This window comes from Syngnathus scovelli, chromosome 20 (assembly GCF_024217435.2).
Source record: "Syngnathus scovelli strain Florida chromosome 20, RoL_Ssco_1.2, whole genome shotgun sequence".
In the NCBI taxonomy this organism is placed as follows: Eukaryota; Metazoa; Chordata; class Actinopteri; order Syngnathiformes; family Syngnathidae; genus Syngnathus; species Syngnathus scovelli.
This window is the reverse complement of record NC_090866.1, coordinates 7,933,182-7,958,672: the sequence shown is the minus strand read 5'-3', so window position 1 is coordinate 7,958,672 and position 25,491 is coordinate 7,933,182. Positions and strand designations below refer to the sequence as shown.

The 25,491-nt window shown below is 39.5% G+C and overlaps 1 protein-coding gene across 1 annotated transcript in view; it reads left to right on the top strand.

Annotated features, from left to right (window-relative positions):
- The window catches only part of ches1 (checkpoint suppressor 1), a 44,570-nt gene extending 20,174 nt beyond the window's left edge, over positions 1-24,396 (top strand). Inside the window, exons 3-6 of the mRNA XM_049756920.1 lie at positions 7,905-8,056; positions 13,693-13,751; positions 18,973-19,081; positions 20,399-24,396. Of these exons, the coding sequence (XP_049612877.1) occupies positions 7,905-8,056; positions 13,693-13,751; positions 18,973-19,081; positions 20,399-20,948 (870 nt within the window). The 3' untranslated portion in view covers positions 20,949-24,396. The remainder of the gene's footprint in view (positions 1-7,904; positions 8,057-13,692; positions 13,752-18,972; positions 19,082-20,398) is intronic.
- Positions 24,397-25,491: the final 1,095 nt, after the last annotated feature.

Here is a 25,491-nt window from a genome sequence, read left to right as displayed (position 1 = left end):
TTGGTCCATATATAAGGCGCACTGTCGGCTTTTGAGAAAATTTTAGATTTTTAGGTGCGCCTTGTAAGTCCGGAAAATACGGTACTATAATTCGTACAGATATACAATGTTAAATATACAATGTGTCCCATTATTCACAATTTATATCACAAAGAGACAGTTATCAATGGTTTGCAGGGATATCCAACTTGAAATTCAACATATTCTGTATTTTGTCTACAGTTGTACCACATCCGACCTTATCAATAGTTGATGATCTCTATCTCGCCTTCTTAGTTCTCTTTCACTCTAACGTTTCCCCAGTGGGAACAGCGTTTCTCTTTTGATTTAAGTCTCGATATAGTCTTTTATACAGGCTTTCCCCATCTGGATTTTACTCCATTAAAGACTCAGGGTAAACGGGGAATGAATCCCTTACTCAATTAGCGCTGAATTAATACCGGAGGATTTAATAACACAAACGGTTTTTACCATTTCATCAGGCTGTCGGGGGCGGAGGGGACAAACGGTGATGATCAATGCTTATTTTTATTTGTCTGTTTCCATAATGCATTGGCATTTTTTTTCTTGACCACTGAATGAACCAGATGTCCTATTTAGTGTGTTAAAGCACAAATTGATGCGTGTCTTTGTGCACACTCACTCACGCTATGCTGTCATCTGGGCCCTTGACTACAAGGGCACTGAGTTTCTCTTGTATACATATCTCCATGGTAACAAGGTTGCAGTTGACACAAAAGTATACTTTTGCTGTAGCAACGGGGGGAAAAGCGATTTGGCTTGTGAAAATATGCGGAGGTGCTGAGTGGACGTCCTCATCCACTTTTTTTTAGGCTCACATGTGTGCACGGATGTTGTAAAAGTGTGCATGTGGCGCTCCATGTGTCGAGGAGATTTTGGCAAGGACACCCTGCCTTGTCTTCCTGTCACTGCACACTGTTCAAGACAGCACACTAATTAACCCTTCAAACCTATCCCCCCCCCCTTTCGCTCACACACACTTTTTAGTCACACACACATTTAGCGTGTCAGACACACAAATAAACAGGCGCGCAGGCAAAATGCAAACTCAGGAGCAAGCATGCATGCATGCATAAAAAGACTGGCGCACGTGCTTGAGCGCTGTGTCTGTGTAGAAATGAGGGCACATCTCTGCAGACTGCTACTCTACCTGCCAAGTACTGTGCTTTATTTGTAGCTGCAATTACAGAATCTTTGTCGTTTCCGTCTGACTCTGCCACTCGTAGCTTTTCACCGAGAATCTCACTGCTATTTTCTCTGTATTCTTTTACCCATATTTATGCCTTTTTTTTTAAATAACTACTGAGGTTTAAATATTTTTTATCTTATTATATATTAAATATTATTATATATATTATTTATATTATTACTATTTTTTTATGTTTTATTTTCTCTGAATTCTTTTAAATTACCTATTTTTATGCCTTTTTTAGAAAAATGACTACTGAGGTTTAAATATTTTTTATCTTATATATTAAATATTATTATATTATTATATATATTATTTATATTATTACTATTTATTTATTTTTTATTTTCTCTGTATTCTTTTAAATTACCTATTTTTATGCCTTTTTAAAAAAATGACTACTGAGGTTTAAATATTTTTTATCTTATTATATATTAAATATTATTATATATATTGTTTATATTATTACTATTTATTTATTTTTTATTTTCTCTGTATTCTTTTAAATTACCTATTTTTATGCCTTTTTTAAAAAAAAAATGACTACTGAGGTTTAAATATTTTTTATCTTATTATATATTAAATATTATTATATATATTATTTATATTATTACCATTTATTTGATTTTTTATATGATTTTTATTTATTGCATTATTTTATATATTATTATTTTTTAATTATATTATTGTATTATGTGGTGCAGCTTGTTACGCAGGAAAAAGAACGAAATTTGAGTTTGGAAAAAAAGTTTTTAAGAGCAGCAGGATGATAGCGTACCATGGACACACCAAATCATATTTCCATCAATTTGTAGAGGTGGAGATTAATATGACAGTGGCCTATTTGTTCCGGTGACTGTATTTCTGGGTCATATCCAGGCAGATGACAAGATGGAGACTCGTTTAGAATAATCCTGCTGCTCCACGTGCCTGTTTTTTGGTGTGTGACTGCGTGTCAGCTTTGTGTGTGGAAGGGCAAGCTTGTGTGAGAACTTCAAGAGAGTCTCAAGGTTGCCATGGCTTTGTTTACAAACAAGATTCCTCTCTTTGCACAATAACATGTCTTAATGGCAAGCCTTGTCCTCAGACTTCTGGATCAGTGCATCAGAATTGTGTCTGAGGTGTCAGCGTTGTATTTATTTCCATTCTCTCCGTAAAAGCTCTCCAACTTCTACAAGAAAATAAAATGTTCCCCTAGCACAACATCCAAATTCCAAAACATAAGCTCCTTTGTGGATGTAATAAATGTGTTAGCTTGTTATAGTGGGCTAAATCATCCATGTTATGCTCTCCTTGGGCTCCTCCTGCTAACTGAAATAAATTCCGTTTTCTAACTGAAGACACCCCGAGGCAACACTTAAGGTTTAGAGTAAATAGAGTGCAGTGTTTTTAGATACACCAACTAATAACTTTCTATGAGACAGGCGCACAGTGGAGTAACAGCAACCATTTTTGTTCTTTTCAATTTGGAGCATGAAGTGCATTAAGCGAGTTTCATCTGCATGATTTAGCTATTGTTATTGTTTTTTTTTTGCTGCTGCAAGAAATAGTGTGATGAGAAACCTGGTGCCTTAGAAATATAAAATTACTGATATGACCATTGGTAATGTTATTTACTGCTTTAAAAAAAGAGAATATTGCGTCTCCGGGGTGTGCAAATGCGGGAATTTGTCGCGCAAAATAACGTTGGTAATGCTCTTCAGTGAAATATTTTTTAGATATAGTTTCAAATGTGAGTGTGTGTGCGTTTGTGTGTGTGTGTGAGAACGTTCTTGTCAACGTAGCACTCACTATAGCTGCGGGAAGCATGTTTTAACAGATGTAACACTCTTAAGGACATTCACGTGTATAAAAGGTGTCAGTGAAAGAAGCCAGGGAAAAGTTAAATCCTGAATGAAATTGCTGGTTGATTTAAAATCACTGCTTTGGTTATTTTTACTTTTTTTCACGAATTGATTCTATTGGTTAGTCCCAATGTGAGTATTTTTGTTTATTTATTTTTTGGACAAATTGATTCTATTGGTTAGTCCCAATTTGGTTATTTTTATTTTATATATTTTTCACAAATTGATTCTATTGGTTAGTCTCAATGTGAGTATTTTTATTTATTTATTGGACAAATTGATTCTATTGGTTAGTCCCAATTTGGTTATTTTTATTTTATATATTTTTCACAAATTCATTCTATTAATTAGTCCCAATGTTAGTATTTTTATTTATTTATTTTTTGGGACAATTTCATTCTATTGGTTAGTCCCAATGTGGTTATTTTTATTTTATATATTTTTTTACAAATTTATTCTACTGGTTAGTTCCCATGTGAGTATTTTACAAATTATTTATATCAATACCCTGTGCATGGATCAATAGAAAATAGAAATGTTATAGAAATAGAAAATAGAAATAGAAAATGTTGAAAATAGTTGCTTTGATGCGACAATGTTAATGGCTAAACAAATGTCGTTTTCATTTTTGGTTTGCTGGAAAGTGACGGTTTGGGTCGCAGCCTCCAACATCAAAAAAATCAATTCTTATATTTCCTTTACTTGAGAAGCTTTGTATTATTGTTGCCTTTAAAGCACCTGCAGATTATGTTTTACAGTGCAATCCTTCAAGCTAGCTTTTATATACTCAATATATTAATGGATATTTCGACACGTATCCAGTACGCAAAGTATCAAAAGTATGTAATATGGATTGGATAATCCACTGTTTATCTGGATGTATACAGTAAGTAACGATAGATCCCTGCATTAATCAGGCTTAAAAACCAGGCATGGTTTTTGCTTTTACACTGCGGATGTTTGACGAATTACAGACGGTTATAATACTTAAAATTGATAAGAAACGTACTGGACAACGTTGCTAAACGAAGGGCTGCCAAGCAGAGAGAGCAGCTCGGGAATATTATGGGTTGCAGCAGGGTGTTTTAAGGATGGGCGATGTTGGGATTTTATAGAGGCCAGAGTCTTTATAGATGTCAGGCAAGATAGCGACACATCGTACATAATTTGATATAAAAGTCACATATAAGCTATGTGGTGTTTTTCTTTTGCTAAGACACCCTTTGGATTTTGTACGTGTGAATTTTCGCGTTTTTGTGAGTTTTGGCACTCTGTAGAATGTGATTGCACTCTTGGGAGGGTGATTTACTGTGATATCAAAAAGCTGGCGTTAAATTGCATGTTCACTTTTTTTTTATTGCGTGTGTTGTGCGTGATCTACGAAGATTGCAGTCTGCTATAAAGAAAGAAACTTAATAGTGTGGGGAAAGTTTTACGCGGAAATGATTCACATTAATACATTTTGGAATGTTGCAGTTTTTTAGATTGATAAATATATTTGGGATTTTTTAATGTATTTTTCAGATCTATAATTGGATTTTTTAAATTTCACAAATAAATGCGTGATTTGGATGTTTTTTTTAAAAATTATTATGTGTGCATTTATCGTGACATTTGTAAATATTAAATAAAAATAATTACACTATTTATTTTTTTATTAGTAAAATGTGACCGGCCAGGTCAGTGGCAGCATGACTTTTTCATCGTTCCCATTTCCAAGGCAGTTTATATAACACAGGAAACAGATGTTGGCAACATCTCTCCCTCTACCCGCCCTTGAATCCACTTTCTTCATCTTTTCTTTTTTTTTTTTTTCCCTTCTGCACACAATGAAGTCATCCAAGCAACTTTTGGTATGTTTTTTTTTTTTTTTTAACCAGTTTGCTTAAAACATTTGAAAAATCTCTGCTTTGCATTGCCACTTTATTAACACGGATATGTGGAAGGAAATTATTTTAATAGGGTGGTTGTTTTGCAGAGTGTAGCAAAAGTCTAGTCCAGTTTGTTTCTTCTGCAGCTAGAGTGGGGGATATTTTGAGTTCCGGATTATTTGTTGTGTAATCTGTGTTCTTGTGCTGCAAACACTATGAAGCAAAGCGATTTTTCCATGACACAGATGAAAAAACAAATAGACGGCTTAACATGTTCCCAAAAGATGCCTTCAAAGGATCGAAATTTGGAAAAAAAAACAGAAAAAGAAAACAGACACTTTCTGAGGTCTTGTTCTCTGATATCCAACCTTGTTCAGGTCCTATTTTTAAAATCTGCTTTGCCCATTGTCTCAGTGTATCAAAGTTGAACATCACAAAAAACAAATCAAAGCTCATCTCACATCTCAAGCTCAGGATTATTGATTATGAAATATGATGCCTTTCTCTCAACTTCATGAATTCATTTTCGAAAAAATTCCATTTCACCTTCTCTTGCCTCCAGATGATGCCTGTTGCCAAGGTGACCGCAATAACCTAGGTGTCACACCCTTTCTGTGAGTCACGCCCTATGATTGGCCTATCGACCGAGGGCGGTCTGGAGATCGGGCAATTTGATTGGTTGGCTGCTTGGCAGAGGCAGACGGCGCTTCTGTAGTGAATATTGATTTAATGGGCCGCCAGACGGGCAGCTAGTCGGGCCCTCACACACATATTTCTATATATACACAAACGGTTGACGGTCTGGAGGTGCTCGGGGAAATTTGGCCCAGCGGGAGGTCACCTCTGTGGGAGTGAGCGTATGTGTGTGTAATATCATGCTCTCCAGGAGAGGTGTTGCTGGCAGTAATAGAAGCACTCCCAAGAGCAGACCATGCTGGGTAATATCACACTCTCCAGGGAGCTCGCCGTACACACTCGGCAAAACACGCTTGGCACATATGGCCTGTGTACCACCACACTGACATGTAGACTAATAATTCAGAGATTCAGATGATGAAGTTGATGTGCATTCTAATAAGGTCACCAAAAAAGTTCAAATTGAGCTAACTGCACAATAAATAAATGAACAGTGGTGTCATTATTTTCATATAACAAGGGGAAAAAAATCTTACAAATATTTACATTGTCCTAGTAAGACTTCATATTTTTTTAAGTACCGTATTTTCTAGACTATAAGCCGCTACTTTTTGCACAAGCTCTTATGTGGCTTATCTAAGGATTTTTCATGATTTTTATGATAATTTGTGCATATTCTCTTATATATGGGAATTAAATATTAAAACACCTGCGGCTAATAGTCCAGAGCGGGTTGTATAGGACTAAAACAGGATTTTCCCCGAATTTTAGCTGGTGCGGCTTATATTGGAGTGCGGCTTATAGTCCAGAAATGACAGGAATTCATTTTACAAACTGGCCTGCAATTTTGTTGCATTTGATTCTGTGATTAAACTTTTATGTACGTTAGATCCTCAACTCTAATTGCAGTGTGTCTTAATTAATCACATGGAGCTCCATACACTTAATACAAATAAGTGCCTCCCTTCAAGTAGATGCCTCCTTTTTTTTTTTTTTTTTTTCCCCCCCTCAAGGGAATAATAGTAATTACCTCAGACCCTGCCTATGTTCTTGCGTCTCTCTTTCTCTGCATTTAGCTTATGATAATTCCGATGTATTGTTTTTAAACTCCGATTTGAATTTCCATAGATAATTATATTTTTGTGTAAGCATATTTACACCCTGAACTGGACATCAGCCAATCAGAACATCATCCGTCCATCCATCCATCCACCCACCCACCCAACCATCCATCCATCCATCCATCCATCCATCCATCCATCCATCCATCCATCCATCCATCCATCCATCCATCCATCCATCCATCCATCCATCCATCCATCCATCCATCCATCCATCCATCCATCCATCCATCCATCTTTTTTTGATACTGATTATCCTGATTAGGGTCTTGACATGAGGAACCAATGGTGGTTGAAGAAATCACTTTTATTCAAACTACAACACACTTTTGGAATATTTGTCCCAATTACTTTCTTTAAACAGCACTCAACGTGTCTGATATTTCCCTCTTAATGGATTCCTTCTCGTATTCGGGGAAAATGGGGGGTGTCTGCCGCTCTGACATCTCCCCCACCCCAAATCCTGTATCTATATCATATCACAGAGCACTACAAAGTGAGCTGAACATAAGGCAAGACGCATTTCATTTCAAATTTATTCGTACTCGGTCTCTGCCGTATACAAACCTGAGATTTCACCACGTTCAGATGACAAGGCAGATGAAAGCGCGGTGGGAGCAGAGAGAGCTCGAGACAGCCCAAGTATTTTCATGGCGACCTGTTTGAGATCCCGGCGTTCTATAATCTATAGGCTGGTTTCACTCAGATTGAGAGCGACAGATTCATTAGGACAGAGGCAGGGCGCTTTTGATCTAAAAATACGCACTGTAGCAGCCGTTGAAACGGGGGAAAAAAAAAAAGTTCAAGAGTTTCCCAATGTTTTAATCAGAAAACGCTTCAAAAAGGAGATGCAGACTGAAAAATATTGAGAGAGGTCACCTTTGAGTGTATAAGACGTTGGTGTGCTTCAAGTGATTTATTTGGATAAATGAAATGGGAAAGAAATAGAAAAAGCAACATTTAAAGTTGCTTTCACAGCATTTGCTCTTTTTGGAAGACGTTCTACAAGATTTTGTGTGTGCTGAGGAACATTTGTGTGGCGCCTGTTGGATCACCATCTTTGTTATAAATCATCTCAAAAGTATTTAAGTGGGTCGAATAATTACCACTAATGACAACAGCGCAACATTATTATCTGATGGGATGCATATTGTCTTTTATATACTGTTTTTTTTATATACTTCCATTTATGTCTCTCTTTATCCCTTCTTCTTTCTTTCAGAGCATAGGAAAAGGATCTCTATGGTCAATAGACCCAGAGTATAGACACAACCTGATCCAAGCACTGAAGAAAACACCCTACCATCCCTACTCGACAGGCCTGGCCAGCCCCTCAACTTCCCCACCTACCCTGTCTCAGACATTTCACCACAGGTAAAGGCAACTCGGAGGCATGTTTTTGAAAATGCACGACAACCTCCAAAGTACGATTCGGAATTCAATCAGCAGTTAGATTTTAAATATTTTATTTTATTTTATTTTATTTTATTTTATTTTATTTTATTTTATTTTATTTTATTTTATTTTATTTTATTTTATAATATGAGCAAGGTTTTTGTTTCTGTTTTTCAAGTGATGCCATAATAGAAATATAATGACAAAATCCCAAAAATGTGATGATAACCATAGAATAATATAACTGTTGACGTCTGTCCTAGTTACGACGTTTTAAAACTAAAACAGCTGACCAAAGGTCTTAGCCAGGGGGGCTCAGTTGAAGTGATCAGTAAAATATTTTAATAATTTTTACGAAAATTTGCCTTACATTCATCAATTCAGAAAAGAAACTTTCTGCTCAATTTCGCCAGTCGTCTTTATTTTCATTCTTTAGTTGGAATTTCTGTAGAAAGGAAGATGGAGGTTACATTAGGGAAATCTTTTTTCAACACACAAAGTTTGAAAATATTTCAAATGTTTCAACTCTCACTTGTGTTTCAATGTGTATGCTGACTCTTTTTTTTTTTGGGGGGGGGGGGACAAAATGGTACATTGTGGTTCCCGTACTTTCTGGAGGAACAAATAGCAGATGGAATTGGTTCTCCTTTATCTGTCACATATATTTTCCTGATATAACCTCATGCATAATGCAACATTTTGCAAAGGCTAACTATATTTATGACGTCTGCCCAAGAAAAATAAAAGTATACCGCTCGTACTGCAATTCCACCACTTTGATTCGACACTTGCATCTCGGGAGTTGATTAATCAGCAAACCTAATTGATATAATTCATACTGAAAAATTGCTTGCTATACAAATCGAATCAACTGATCAACATTGCTTATCTTAAATATTAGCGTCCCCTTTTCTTCATCTCTGTCCTTTGTTTCTTCATTTGGCGCTTCCTCAGGCGATGAATAGCAATCCCGCCCCATCTTTCCTTAAATCTGTTTGCACGCTGTTTTCATGCAACAACACTCCCACCCTACTTCCTATCTCCCGCATCCTCAGGCACATCACAGGTAAAAGCAGCGCTAGCCTTTTTTCCACATTCGTGGATTCAACCCCCCCCCCCCCCCCCCCCCCCCCTCTTACCGCCTCGCCACTATCTCCTTCCCTTTAGGCCTCAATCGTGTTTCCCTCCCTCTCCTTTCAGCAAGCTTTCGAACACTTTTTTTTTTTCCCCCTGATCTCTTAATTCATCCTCTTGCTCTGTCCGTTCCTCTTTTTCTTCAGCACCAGCAACCTAACGCACTCCTCCGCTTCTTTTAATATCCAATTTATGCTTCCGCTTATCCCCAGGCCTATATTATACTTTTATATATATATATATATATATATATATATACACAGAAGGTGTCCTTTTATTTTTATTCTTTCTTTCTCTCGGTTCCTCTCAACCCTCCACTTTATCATTCAATGAATTTCTCCTTTGTCTTCACTTATTTCCATCTTTTTGGATGCTGTCTCACTTCTTCTACCTGTTTTATTTGAAGCACTTACCCTTTCCCTCCTCGACCTCTCCTGCTCCTCCTTTCAGCCACTCCAACTTCTCAGTCCTTGGCTCTTCTTCGCATCCCTGTGGATATGTCATCGAGAGGTACTATTAGTCATCTTTTTCCCTTTTGTCCGCTTTCCCTCTTTCTCAACCCCCCCCCCCCCCCCCCTTTGGAAGAAAATCCCGCCGCCGTGCCACCCCGCCACCCCGCTGCCGACTTGATCCGAGCAGGTTGGCTTGCAGAGCTAGCGGACTGTGTAAAACAGAATAATTGGTTCACCGTAAAATGTAAAAGTGTCATTTTGAACAATGAGGTATGGGGAAGTGGAACAAATTGGAGGGCAGATTGGGTGCTGTAAGGGAGATGTTGGGGGTTGGGGGCGGAGTCATTTACATGGTGACCCACAGTGGGAAGTGAGGACAGTTCATTTTGAGGTTAGAGCAGGGGTGTCAAACTCATTTGTGTCGCGGGCCGCATCATTGTCCTATGACAAAGGAAACTATTTTCCTTTAAAGGGCCATTACGACTGTTTTGAAATCATAGACTAGTAAAAACTAGTAAAAAAATAAATTAAAAGATGAATAGTAATACAAATTGCTAGCAATTTCAACATTTTTTTTTAAGTGAATACAATCTGTAATTTTAGTATTGACACATGTAGTCCATTCCTAATTTTTCTTTGCGGGCCACATAAAATGATGTGGTGGGCCATAACTGGCCCCCGGGCCTTGAGTTTGACACCTGTGGGTTAGAGAGAAACAATTTACTGGCTCGGACATTAAGACAGCATTATTTTATACAACTGATCTTTCCAATACGATATATTTCTGTCTCTATTTCATAACCTCTTTTTTTTTTTTAGTCTTTCAGTGTTTCATTTTTCTTTTCACTTTTAGTTGAAAAGGTCCAGTGTTTTATTAAATGAATATGTCAGCTTGTGATTTTGAAATTGGATTATATTCGACATTATTAGTGTTGGTTGAAGTTACAACAGCACATTTGCATCTTTTGCTTAATTGGGTTCAAGCATCATTCAATTATTGAAGCTCAGGCAAGAGTTTTGAATTTCTACATTTTTTATTATTAGATCTGCCATCATTACAGATGACTTTGAATTTTCATTACGCTGTTAAATGACACAAATTGCTTACTTAATTGATGAATAATTGCTCATTATGCAAATCACTCGGTTTAAAGCTTTTTCTTTGACTGATTTGATATTAAGTTAATTGATACATATTTTGTTTTCATTCATTTATTCTCAAAACAAATGCCAAGAGAGGAAAGAGAGGATTAAATAGACCTCCGGGAACCTGACATCTGTCACTATTGATATTTTAGTTGTTGTTCTTTTATCATGATAACTGCTGGCGGAGTGAAGCACTGATTTTAAGGACCAGCTTCAAACACCAAAGAGCTAAACAAAACTTTTAATGCAAACGCTGACCCACTTTACATTAGCCTTTTGCTAACTTCCATGGCTGCTCATTATGTCTTTCTGGCTCGGGGAAAAAAGCAACACTTTTTTTTGACTCACTACCAGAATATTCTTCAACAGTGTAGCAAAAAAAAAAATTTTGAAACAGCTTGTAGGCTTTTTTTTTTTTTTGGTGATGGTTTTAAATAAATAAAGATTATAAGAAAATCTGTTCAGGTTGATTATGGACTGCACAGATTTAAGTGTGGGGGGGGGGGGGGGGGGGGACATGCTCCGCCCTGCTAAGTGCAGTGTGAAAACTCGAAACATCATGCTAGCTGCATTTCGAATCTTCAAATTTTACTCGACCATGTTATTCTGTCAAAGATTCCAAAGACAGCAAAAACGAGTTCACGAGACATTAGACAATATTAAGCATTAAATATCCCACATTCCACATTTAATTTAGGAAAAAAAAAAAGTCTCCATAAAACAATTTTATCACGGCTTCATGATACTCTTTATAATGCTTCCTGGGCTTTTAATACCTTTAGTCACTTTCACTCGGTATGAATACCGCAAAGGGAATATCATCTGTTTAATCATTATAGCCACCAAGTGAATTCAAGGAGAAAACAGGGTTCACTGAAAAAGGCAATTAATATTAATCATAGCAATCAGAACACATCACTTAGTGGCATGAAACTACCTAGAGTTAATTCAGATTCTTAGATAGCAAAAGACCGCAAGTGAGGCTTTCAAGGATTTCTCATGCAATTATCATCAGATCTGTTGTGGTTATTTGAGAGGCTTTGTTATTTTCCTTCGTATTGTTTAGTGAATAAAATAAAAACTCTCCGCTAGCTTTCTATTGTACACAGAGCTCAGTAGGTCGGCTCAATACAACACAATATGTGGCTCTCAAGAGCTCTCATTCTCAAGACTATTATGTTATGAAGTGTAATGATGGTGAATGGTTTCACAGCGGCTCCATTGTGTTAAGGTCAAGGACTGTCTCAAGCAGTTCAACACAACTCGGAGCAGGAGACGGATGAAGAAAAGGGGGTCTGACTGAGACGAGGGCATGACGACGCTTTGTTCTCTACTCTTAATGTCGCTCACACACCTCTCCGCTTGTAATAATTCACGCCGTACCGGGCGACCCCCACCGGTAAGGGGCTCGCCGCCTTTTTTCTGTTTGCAGTTGAAGTCCACCCATTTTTTTTCTGTATTCTCGATTAAATGGGTGTGCCTGCAAAAGGGAGGGAGAGCAGGAGTATGCCGGGTAGGAGGTCAGCTCCGTGGTGCATTCCTTCACACCCCATCAGCATCTGGATGAGAGGAAGAGGAGGAGGAGCGGAGGATGGATGTCTCAAGGGGGATGTAGAGGAGCTTGCTCTCTTTCCATCTCCCTTTCTTTCTCCCTCCCTTCCCTCGGAGGAAACAAATAGAGGGAGGGGGGGGGGTGTTGAGGAATGAGCGTCTACCACAAGTTTAGCCCCTCGCCCACTGTATTAAATGCACAGCGCATCGCCTTGGCAACGGGAACGCCACCATGGCAACACATGTACGGCAGGTGCTGTCGCACTGCAAGGCCATTTGTTGAGCGAGTGAGAGACAGCAAAGAGAAGAGAAGAAAGAAGGGAAGAAAGAAAGAGAAGGGGGGGTGAGAATGGTGGGGGGGCGGGGTGGTAGGGAAAACAGACAGGCTGTTAGCGCAGGAAAAATATGTTATCGCCGTGGCAACGCAATGTGGCAACTCTCCATGGCAACAGCAGGTGGCTCAGGGCTGAAATGTGCAGCTTTTGCATTTTGTGCAGTGTGTGTGTGTGTGTGTGTGTGTTTGCACCAGCCTCCGGTCCATCTTTCCCCTGCATCTGGCGAGGTGAGAGCCACATCACAAGTGCAGACGTCCAAATCCTCTCATTCAGCAGCTTAGCGCTACATAAAACAGGCCTCACATTACAAAGGAGACTCTCCTGATGAGTGGAAAGCGAGTGGGCTGCTTTTTCTGACTTTGCAACGTCTGCGGGTGTTCTTTGTCTAGCCCGCCTGTGTGCGTTTGTTTATTTTTTGGAGAGAGGGCTATGTTATCAATGCTCTCCTCCTTTTCTTTTCCCGCTCCATCTTTTCTCCAATGACTTTGAATTCATCTCGTAGTATTGTCGTGTTCCTGTGTTAGGGAAGATGTCTCCATCTATGTGAGGAATGCCGTCATTACCTTCCTCATTAGTGGTGCAATGATCACCTAAACTGAGATCCCGGCTTTGTGTGTGCTAGACGCTCGTGTTTTAAAGTGTCACCCCAAACATGCCTTTGTGACATGTGTTAACTGTGAATGCGTTGATGACTTTTTTTTTTTTTTTTTTTTTTTCGTTGGATGTGTGCGGACCCGTGGCAAGCGGTGGGGGGTTGTCATGAGAAATTACTCCCATGGACTTATGGCGGCGAGGCTGTAATTCTCCGAGGTAATCACAGGGAATAATGGCAACAGTGGGACACCCGGGAATTTAATCACTATAATCAAAAGCGCGGGCTTATGGGTTGAAATTTCTGCCTTGCTATCTTGCTTTACAATGAAAGCTGTTGGGCTGGTTGACGTGATCAAATGGTTGACCACTTTTTTTTTTTCTCTACCCTTCCCCATTTACGCAGTCCTCCATTGTGGTCGGGGAGTCCCCTCTTCAGGAAGAATGGCGGAGTCCTCCTACAAGGTACGATTTTTGCTACCTGAAGGTGCCGAATTATCTCAATTCCAAAGCCGTCTTTTTTTTAAAAGCGCACCTTGAGAATACCAAATGTTAAACCAGTGAGGGAATTCTTTCCTAGAGTGGTGATTTTGAAAGTTAAAATAAATAAATAAATAAAAAACTAACCAATAGCGACACCTCATTTGAGAAGGAATGGAGAAAGAATCTTATCGAGATTGGCGAGCAATCCCCTTGTCTCCTTTTTTACATTCAACACGCAACATGCATTTTCCCTGTCCCCCCTTTTTCCCTATACTTACCATTATTCCCCTTTTCCCAGCTTCCCTCCCATCCTCTCCCTTCCCTGGTGGCTGCTAGGCAGTTTAAATGGACATTCAATCCCAATCAGGGAGCACTCCAGGAGCTCGCCGGGCTGCCGAGTCCTAAATGGAGAGGGAAATGGATACATTAGGCGTCTGCGGCGTGGCCTCCATCGCCGCTGATAATGGAGTAGTAATGGTCAAGGAGCCAAGGTTGGAGAGTGTCTGGAAACCTGGACTCCCTCTGGACGCATAGTCTGAGAGGGGATGTCTCTGAACTCATGGAGGGAGATTGCGAAGAAGTGACAAGGTGGAGCTAGAGGCCCATTTAACCTTGTCATCAATGATTTATTATGACTTCAATGTCACATGCTCATTATTAGCCACATCAATGCTATATAACTTTAACTAATAATCACATTTGATTGGAATGCATTTTTTAGGGTAAAACCTAGAAATAATCTATAAATCAAATTACCGTATTGGCCCGAATATAAGACGGTGGTTTTTTTGCATTGAAATAGTGAAAAAGTGGGGGTCGTCTTCGGGGTCTAGACATTATTCACAATGCTAGATGGTGCCAGATATCTTTAAAGCGAATGCTAAACTTAACTCCCCAGGCCAAAGCGAACCCCTGTCACGAAGAATAAAAATAAAAATAGCGTTAGCACGTAATTAAATTTGGTGTTTTAAAAGTCTATTTTCAAACTTGAGTCTTGGGTCGTCTTATAATCAGGGTCGTCTTATATTCAGGCCAATACGGTACTCCTGTCCAAGTATATTAGAAAAGTACATGGCATGCTGAGTCGGCAGATTTATTCAGCCACATGAGGCAATTCTGTTGATTAGCATTGCAGCTTAATATGAGTCGTGCATGTGGGTGTGTTCAATAGACTCGGGTTGCAGTGATTGAGTGTCGCTTTTTTTGTGCTTTGTCGTGCCCCTTCAGTAAGTAACAGCACATGTCAGTCAGCCCAACCACTTAGACACTCAGCTGGATTGTCAAATAGACAAGCCGGTTAGCTGTTGAGTTTAACAGCCAGCGTTTTCAGCCTACCGGCTTCCCAGTCGGGTTAGTCAGACAACATTGCCTTCAGACCTGCTGCACACACTTAAACACACACTAGCAGCGAGACAGGGGGAGGAAGAGGGGCCACTTTCAAACAGTTGCGTTGTCAAGGTCTGTAGGGAGTGACCTTTGAACCTGTTTGACTGTGTGACTGAGCACGGCGAGCATGTGCAGCACGCGCTTTTGTGTGTACTTTTGCCTGTCTGCTGCACTCTTCCGCCGGCTGCGTGGAGACGGCTGCCCGCGGGGCCATGTGGAACTCATTTAACAGGAGGCTGGAGGAGTCTGCATGTGGATACGGCACATGAAAGCAAAATGGGGGGGGGGGGGGGGGGGGGGGGGGGATGTCAGGGCTTCACTTTCCCTGGAAAACAGGCAGACAGGGAGACGATGCAGTCGGAAAGCCTGAAGAGTTGACCTGATGTAGGAAGACAAGTAGATCATTTTCTGTACACAATAAAAAAAATACTTGTGATTCCAAAAACAGACAGTTTATCTCTCTTACTACATAGTATACATCCCATACTTATTTGCTGCAGAGCCGGCATGGAGATATGAGTCATCACTATACATAGAAAGACCGATCGATGATGAGGAATGAAGAGAAAGCAAAGAGGAGCAGATAGCATTACATGAAAATTTTCCGTACAACTTGGAATTGAGCTCCGTGTGTGTGTGTCAAGGACAAACAGTAGTGGTCAGGAGTGTGCCACTGAGCTCAGAGAGAGTCCAGGTCAAATAAAGCCTGGTATTTCCTATCCAGCCCCTTTTTCCCCCCTCCTCGTTCTCGATCTCTTCTGTCACTTTCTCTGCTGATGCATGATCTACTACACTGTGGCATGTGGAAGGGGAGCCGTTGCTATGGTGACCTAAAGCCTGGCTGGAGTTGGAGGTGGGGCGCTTTGGGAGGCGAGAGGAGTCGTGTCAACCCGGGGAGACCTAATGCACTGAGCACATACACACGCATTGCAGTGAGTGATCAAGATTAAAAAAAGAGACTGTGCAGGGACTTACTTATAAGGTTATGGAGAGCACAGCGGCAGATATCAGGGGCAGAGCCACGCTAACTGGACTCAATAAGATTACTGCGGGCAAAGAAAGTGAACAGCTAACAGTGACATAGCTCAAACATATACTGAATTTGTCATCTTTGCAAGATGATTTGGATCCAAATAAATGTCGCCGGGACATTTCGTTAGGGGGCACTTTGGGATACTGAGTGTGTTTTAATGAGCTTATGGTTCCTGGACTGAATGAAATTTCTCCCCATAAAACTGATCATGAGACTGAAAAAAGGGGAAAGAAAGCTGGACAAAAACTGAGCCGATCTATAAAAGCTGGGATGAAATTTCAGTAAAAAAAAAAAAAATGGCATGGGAAACAAGAAAACTAGAGGATAGGATAACAGATTTTGTATGTCCCAGACAATTTTGAGGAATTACACGATTTAATGAAATTTTCCACTGCTAAGTGTTGAATGGTAAAAAAATTAATATTTGTCAATAATTTATTATTTGTCAAATACAAGAAACGCCTTTTAAAATGCATTTTCCCACTTGCTGTCAACATCACATGCCCAGGTAACAACCAGTCATGTGACTTTCGAAAGCTGCGCTGTGATTGGTCGCTACCTGAGGGAGTATGTGATGTCATCACTCGATTGCAAGCGGAAAAATATACTGTTCATGAAATATTATGACATTAGGCTTAGGTCATGATAGTTAAAATATTAACTTTTGCTGAATTAATTTGATTTAATTATGATTCAAGAAGAAAAATGTATATATCAAAAACTAGAAATTGCACACAACCAACCAACAAATAAACCCACAAAAACACACGGTAACCTCCTCGGTGGAGGTAACAAAGCTGTATTGATGTGGGGGCTTAGTGTTTGTAGCATCTTTCAGCAAGCTTGGGCAGCATACAGCGCAAACAGCAGGTAGTTTTTGAAATGTGAACTGAGTGAGAAGATGACAGCTGCGTCGGGGAAAGTGTTGCGGCGAACCAACCACCAGCTTTGAGGCAAGAAAGATTTAAATATACAATTCACCTATGCTTGAAGTCCTCAATGTGTTTGTGAAATTGGCCAGGGCAGGAAATTGGTAGTGTTGTCTCAACTGTGGTATAATTGATTTACAAGAGGTAGTTTCAGGAAAGTGAAAAATCCATTCTCAGTCATTGTCTCTGTTTGTTTTTCAAATTAGAAACGTTTTGGGGCAATTTATTTGTTATCATTGATTATGACTGTAAGGCTATATTTCATCCCTGCTGGTGTAGCGCCATCTACTGGATATGGCCGGTCAATCCCCTCTTTTGCTCCCAATGCAAGCGGACTGTAACTACGTATTGAAAATCAATTCTTGTGTCAGCACATTTTTTATTTTGCGCTTGGCACTCGTGTCACCACTACACAAAGCGTCAAACAAATCAGGGGTTGTCAACTGGTGGGCCGCGGCCCTCTAGTGGTCCGTGGCGTAATTGTAGATGGTCCGCGAAATTGGAAATGGAAAATAAATGTAACATTCTTAAAAATAAAATTGATTCATTTTTTAGGTAATCTTGTGAATCATTTACCCATTTAAATTATGTCAAATGTAGCTGAGATTCCCAAAATAGAAAATAAATATCCTCCTTTGGTGCAAAATAAAATAACATTCGATATTCCCCAAATTGCTTCTTGGTTATAATGGTGGTCCCTTGGACAAAAGCAGTTGAAAACCTCTGAATTAAATTTTCAATTTTATTCCCATTTATCCTTGATATTTCTTTATCTTTATGTGTGTCTCGTCTATTTTGGTTTTTTATTCACACTATGCATCATAATATAAATTGCATGTTTTTGTGTTGGATTTTTCCACTCACTTGGTTTTACACTACCTCAAGTGGTGACCTTGAAATGGTAAAGCTTGAGTTCACATTGCAGCCATGTGCTTTCTTTTATTCACTGCTATGCCATGTTAAGTGGGTGAGAGCTATAAATCTGGCGTAGAACACATCACGTTGGATCAGCAGTGTGAGTAAAGCGGGATCTTGAGCTTTCAACATAGATTTTCAAAAGGTTTGGGAGTCCAAGCTTTTGTGGGTCACTCGAGGACAGATGGGGATTTGTTCCAAAGCCATTCCATCATCCCGACTGTGCGGTGGTTCAGGGTATCGGGATGCTGCAAGCTCAACGTTTGTCCCATTTGCAGGAAGTTTCCACTTTCAGAGAATTTCTATATTTGGCTCCCAATGATGGTCCCAATATAATAGTTTGTTGACAAGTGATCTATTTCCCCACTCTTTGATCAGATTAAACATTCCAGGTAGGCTTTGTCATATGTCTTTGGCTTTTATTTGATTAAACATTACTTAGCTAAATTACTGTTTGCAGAGTGGAATTGTTTTTATTCAAGTGGGAACACAACCACAAGCTTCCCTTTGTTTTACACATCAAAACTAAATTCCATTTATTGCATTTATTTGACTTTTTAATTATTTACTACAATAGAATACAGAATAAAGTAAATCAAATTGGCTCATCTTAAGTTAGAAAAGCTTGTCCGCATAGTACAGGCTAGATTTAGAAGAGGCCGAACAGTCGTTGGTAATTGAATGATTCACAGCGCCCTTAACTCATTTATGACGCTTTCCCGCTCAATTTAACATTACCTTGCTCATCAATAGCTCCTCAGATGGTCGGCAGAGTCTCATTGAGCTATCTTTTTCCTCTTCCTTCCATCCATCAGTTTTCCAACGTCCATCTTGTTCATTTAATCTGGAATTTTAAATTTTTAAGTGCGCCTTATAGTGCGGAAAATACGGTATGTTGTTTCTTTTGTCTAACTGTGTATATTTGCTATTGTTTTTTTAGTTCCTCGCGGTGTGATTCAAAATGGCGCCCGTGTAAGGAGCCAGGCGCTCTTCCCTGTGATAAGACCCGTTCCTGTAAGCCCAGTAGGAAGCAGAACCTCGGCCATAAGGTAAGTCAATTTTATGACTGCCACTTTCGACCATATATATTTAGTGCTAGTCAGGGGTCTTATGCATAATGCGGTTCCATTTTGACAAAGAGAGGCTCACTGCTTAGACACTTAAATGGCTTGGCATTTATGTCCAGGGAAAGAGTCACATGATAAATTCAAAGTCAAATGGAGTTCAACCAAAATGATCTGGAAAAATGTGCCTCAACAAAACGTAAATGAGTAAAAGTCTGTTTGACTTTTTTGGGGGGGCTTTTTTATGTATAATACCACCTCAGGAAGGTTGAAACATGTAATAACCAGATCTCGTTCCTCATATATATACCCACGAGATAGCCACAAAACTCATAATATGTTCTTATGCTGCCTCCAGAGTCCCAACAGGTTTATTAGTTACAGCAGACCCAATAAACCACCACCAGGTGACAATACCGCTCAGAAAACACCTTTACTTTCGTTTACCTTAGACAGTTTGAGTCGGGGGGAAAAAAAATGAATCCATCCATCAATCCTTTTTTACAGTCCCCTCGTGTTGCGGTCGCCCAACGGAGAGCTCCTAACACAACATGAGTCACAAATAGTTTACTCATCCCGACCATGGTTGAAACACTTGGCAACATTCTACCCGGGCGATTACATAAATGTCCCACATTCACATGCACGTTTATTAAATCTTGTGAGTCCGAAACATTCAGAGCATGCCTGGACATGCAACATAAAAGCAAAAGATGGCCTTTACTGTATACTAAATTAAACATTCACTAAAGGTATGCAGTAAATATTTCATCATTCAAAGAGTGCATTTTTGTCATATAATATATAAATATTCTAACTCTCTTACCCTGGAGGGAAGAAATGTCCATACTGCTGTATGATTTGCTATCATCAATGCTTTACTGACAGAGTTGTGATGTAATACATAAAATAATTACATTGCCAAGAGTAAGGAGACAGCAATGTGAACAAGGTAATCTAATAATTAGAGCCCACATGATTATTTGATTGACAGTCACCGGATGAATGCTAAGCCGATGGAGAAATGCAAAGTGTTCTCCAGGAAATAGACTGAGCCCTGAAAAGTAAAACAGGGAAGAATTACATGAAGCTCCTCAACGTACTTTAACATAGTTGCTTAGTAATGCCGCCATTTTGGATTTTGATCATTTTAATCTGATTCTATATGTGTAGAAACCTCGGATTATTAACGATAGCTCCGCAGAATATCTCGGGAGTGAACGAGATTTTATTGTTTTATTTTGCGGATCCGATCAATGACATCAAGAATCGATCTGCAAATTATGACATTGTCTTCCACAGATCGTCCATAGGAGATTATCTAAAACGAGGCCAAGACAGCCCTTCCTGCTACTCTCCTCCGCCTTGCGCCGAGGAACTTCAGGAAGACCACAATTACAGCACCGCCAAATCCCCGAACAGGCTGGGGTCATCGCAGGCCTCTGCCCCTTCGTCTCCGACGAACGACGACGACATCATCGCCGTGGAAATCCAATCCGACATCAAACCCGAGCCCCGGGAAATCCCGCTGGATTCCCACGTCACGACCGCCGCAGCCACCTACCTTTCCCAGCAACCCCTGCGCGGACAGAGACGTACGTTGGGGGCGGGACCCGGGACCCTGGCGGGAAGCAGCTTCACGTGGACCAAAAACCGAGCGAGGGGCATTAGCGACACGCTGCCTCTGAAGAAGCGGCGCGCGGTGGAAAAGCCGCCGGAGAGCGATGACGAGGAGATGAAGGAGGCGGCGGGGTCGCTGCTCCACCTAGCCGGGGTCCGAGCCTGCCTCAACAACATCACAAACCGCACGGCTAAGGGCCAGAAGGAGCAGAAAGAGGCCCTGAGAAACTAAAAGACACATAGTACATAATCACGTGAACACGTTAGCACGCATACACACTGTACAACACACAACTAGATCAACAGGTGACATGTTTTAGTCTCTACGGACACGTCTCATTTCCCTCTATCTATCTGCAGGGCATTAGGTGAATCCTACTTATTTGTGGCAATATCAAAAATCTATGTTTTCCTACATGTTCAGCAACACTAATGGGTACTTCTCATGTGTCTTTTGTTGTTGTTTTATTTTATTTTTTTCAAAGGGGATGAAAGCCATAGTAAAGCATTCATTCGGACAAGTGGGCAAAAGTGAATCAGTACAAGGACACGAGATGGCTGTTTGTTTTGCATATTTGTTTGTTTGCGTGCGTAACCTGTAGCAATCTTGCAGTGATGCCAGCAAAGGCGGCAGAGCCTACGAAACTCGGGCGAGGGGAAAGGAGGGGGCGGGGCCTAACTGGCATCACTCTCCTTACATCCACGAGCACAAATGTGAGTCTGTGCCAAAGAGAAGTGACCAGGTTGCTTCATGTAGCCAATATGACAGCTGACAAAAAAAAATACACTTTAAAAAAATAAAAATAAAAAAATACACTCGAAGGCAACGGTAGTTAAGCTTGACGAGGACGACCTTAAATGTCAAAATAATTGTAAAACCCAACGTGATTATATACTCATTCTTGATATTATTTTATGCCACTTATAAAAAAAAAAGCAACATGGTTTATTTCAAGAGCACTCATAGTATTTAAGAATAGATATATTAAAATATTGAAAAAAAAAAAATCTCATGTTTCTCACCATAGAGATGGATAGTGTGCCGGGTGTGAGGCAATATCTCCTTCATTTTGTTGTTGTTGTTGCATCATGTAAACGTCCCCGAAACTTTACCCAGTACTTCCTGTCTTGAGACACCTGGAAAAGACATTGTAGCTTCCCATGGCTACCATATTCATTTGACAATGTCCAAGAACTGTGTTAGGGGTCATGTTTGTGTCGATTTCCTCCTCACTCTACCCTCATAAAGATATAAGCAATTTGTCCCACGCAGGCGACTCTGTAAAAAGTTAGAAAATATTTTATTATTTTTTTTTCCTTTTCTTAATTGAAGCAATTTGACCTGCAGGACTTTCTCAGTTATATTGCATGGGTGCTTGTAAATAAGATAAAAAGCAAATCTTTTTTATTCAAAGAACATGTAAGATAAATGATGTATTTAGCATGAAGCATGACTTATTTTCATATAAACCTTGATCCTAGAGGAAAGGAAAAAAAAAAGTTTTGCGCCAATTCTTATACCCGTGAATTTATTGGATTTTTTTTTTTTTTTGTCCCTTTTCCTGCGTTTATTCGAATCCTTTTGGGATTCTTGAGCGGGCTTTCAAAGACACACCTTCAGGGAGCAACGTGGGGACGTAACTCTGCAACTCGACGCCCGAGGGTGCCACCCCTAAAAGTTGGCTTCTTGTCTTCGGCTCATGCAGTGGTTTAGGACTTTAGGTGATGAGTGTTAACCCTTGTGTTAACCCACAATACATCTGTGGTGTGTGTGTGTGTGTGTGTGTGTGTGTGCACATTGTTTAACATTGTGCCTGCCTGCCCTCAGTACCTCTGTTGTCATGTCTCGGACATGTGTTGACAGACATTTGATTTATCATGACAGTATTGTTTTTTTTTTATTTGCCCTCCAGCGTGTGTGCGTGCACATGTGTGTGTGTGTTGTTTCCATCAGCATTGTTTTATGGAAATGTACCAAACAGATGGACATGTTGTCAGTGTCCTAAAAGAACCTCATATGTCCACATACAAAGGTTTTTTTTATTTTTTTTATTTTAGAAAGGTATTGAAGAGAACAAGGAATGCAATCAATGGCATTGTACACAAAAAAAAATAGGTCTAAATATACATGCTTGTTAAAATTAGGGATGGGCATTTTACAAAAAAAAATCAAATGAGTAATTGTTTTTAAAATATTATTTTTGATGAGATGGGCAAATTTCTCACAAAGTTCTGAACTAACCATTTGTTCTCCAACTTTATACACCCAGTGTGTCTTAAAATAATAGCTGTCCACTATAATAAAAAAAATAATATACAGAAGCAAATTAGTGTTCATTTAAAATGTGGCCAAAGTCCTTTTAAGGTGTCTGTAATATTGCAAGCCACTTTATAAATTAATAATTTCAACATTTCAACATTAACACTGCATTAAAATATGAAATTAAATGTTTGACTTAAATATTCCACGAGAGTTTTAAACAATCTGCAAATCAATTGTATTGCCCATCCTTAATTGAAATGTTGATTTGCAGTTTTAAATTTAAAAAAGTTCAAACAGTATTAAGCATTTTTTCAATCTACTGTATAAGTTGCTAAAGGTAAGCTAATTCCGCTCACTTTCATGGTTGTTAAGTTTATCTCTTCCAGCTTTGAATGAAAGAACGACTTAATTGGGAATTCATGAAGCAGACGTTCTTTCATTCCGAAGCGATTTTTGATATTGTGCCGGCGTTTGTGCTTTGGCTTCGAACGTGGCTTTTATTTGCTTGGAAGCTGCAGTACAAACACGCACTGGAGCAGTGAGCCAAGTATCTGAACGTATGCATGTCCCATCCACACTGGTGAAATCCTTTTTGCCAACTGTAGCATGCATCACTGGCTGTTTTTTTTTTTTTTTTTTTGCATTTTGTATGGTATCCATGCTGACAAAAAACTAAGGCTCAAGGGAGGCAGTCAGTCAAGTGTCTTGTTAAGTGCCACCCGTCTCTCTTGTGCGATATCTGTGTAAGGTCAGGCCCTCTGCTGTATTTACAGAAACAACCCACTCACGTACTGCCAAAATGTCATGTTGGTTTGGTAAGAGGCAAAATATGTGGCTTTAAATAATCATAAAAAAATATATTGTATGTAATTTCCCCTGTCTAGCTCATTTGCATTCAGGAACTCCTGAGAAAGCAAGTGGTATACTTCACTGCCTAAAAAGTATTTCGTTTAAAGCTGCCAAGCAAACTGACAAAAAGCTTAAAAAAAAGTTGCCAATTTCTTTTCTCTTGTTCTGCTCTCCCGAGCAAAATAGTACTGCCATTGTATTTGCTGACTGTCGAAGCTGAGTATTGGAAAGCCATAGGTTAGTGATGTCAAAAATGCAAAACGGTTATCGATCGGCGAGACGTGACAGAGAGTACACCCAGGTGCGTTGTTTTTTTTTTTCCAGTAAATGTTCAACTCCTTCCTCTTCCTCTTCCTTATTGTGCAATCATATTGCCAAAGAATGAGTTCCAGACCTGTTTCATCACTACATGTAAATATCAACGTTGTCCAATACCGTGGCAAAAAAATATATATATAAATGTTGTTTTATTTTGTTTTCCATTTTCTGAGAAACTGCAACGATGTTTATGTGATGTATTGTCTTCCAGTTGGTTGCAATAATAAAAAAAAATCCAAGTTGCAGAGGATTAGTTCTACTGTTCTTTTAGGAAAAGTCACATATATATATATATATATATATATATATATATATATATATATATATACATTTTTTTTTTTTTGTGAAACCAGAGGGTGTTTAATTCCCTGACCCCAAACCATTAACCTCACACATTCCCATCAACAAGGGTCTTATCATAACTGTGCCTCCTCTGACAGTTAATTATTCATTTACATCCTCTAATCATCTTAGTTCAATACTTCTGATTAAAGATCAAACTTAGCTCTCCCTTTAGGCAACAAAGTAAAAAGCTGGCATTGGTCAAGGCCTTCTCAATCTAAAGGGGCAGTGAAGGTGCCATTTCAAAACCATATGGTGGTGGAAGTCCATTCATAATTGAAGCTGAAATGGGCTTAATCTCCATCCAGTGCTTCTGTGCGTGCGGCACGCTCCCACCATCAACACAACTGGAGCTTGCAGTTTCTCTGTTGCTATGCAACTAAAGATGGAAGGGGGGGGGGGGGGGGTGCATTCACAAGATCTTTAGAGGGCATCATCAGTTACTAAGAGTGGAGGACTCAATTGGCTTGCATTAAACAGCGTTCTGTTTAATCACATCTCATTTTAAGGACGAGATATAAAATTCCGATAGCATCTTTTCGTTTTGGAGTGACAAATGTGTCAGCAAGGGAATCATTACACGTTCTCAAAATGTGCAGTCGACAACTCAAATGTTTTTTCTGTAAAGTTACATACATTCGAGCTTAATATCAAGTGCACGTGTTTTTTTAACAGTACCTCTGGTTTATTTTGTCAGTACAGTACTTATAAATCCAAATATGCATAAACTGATCGAATTTGTCATCTCAACAACTTGTATATCAGATTGTGAGAGCAGATTGAGTTGTATGTCTCTGGTATATACTATCATCCATAGCCACACAATGACCAGTGAGGCAAGTTTCCATGGAAACGGAAGCAGAGCTGCATTCTTGTCAGTTCTCATCTATTGCAAAGCGTTCTTGTTAAAAGGGAGATCCCATCGGTGATCAGGACAAGTGCATATTTGATTAAATGCAGAAGACAAGGCTCACACCTCCCTGCTAGTGTGTGGGAAAATAGT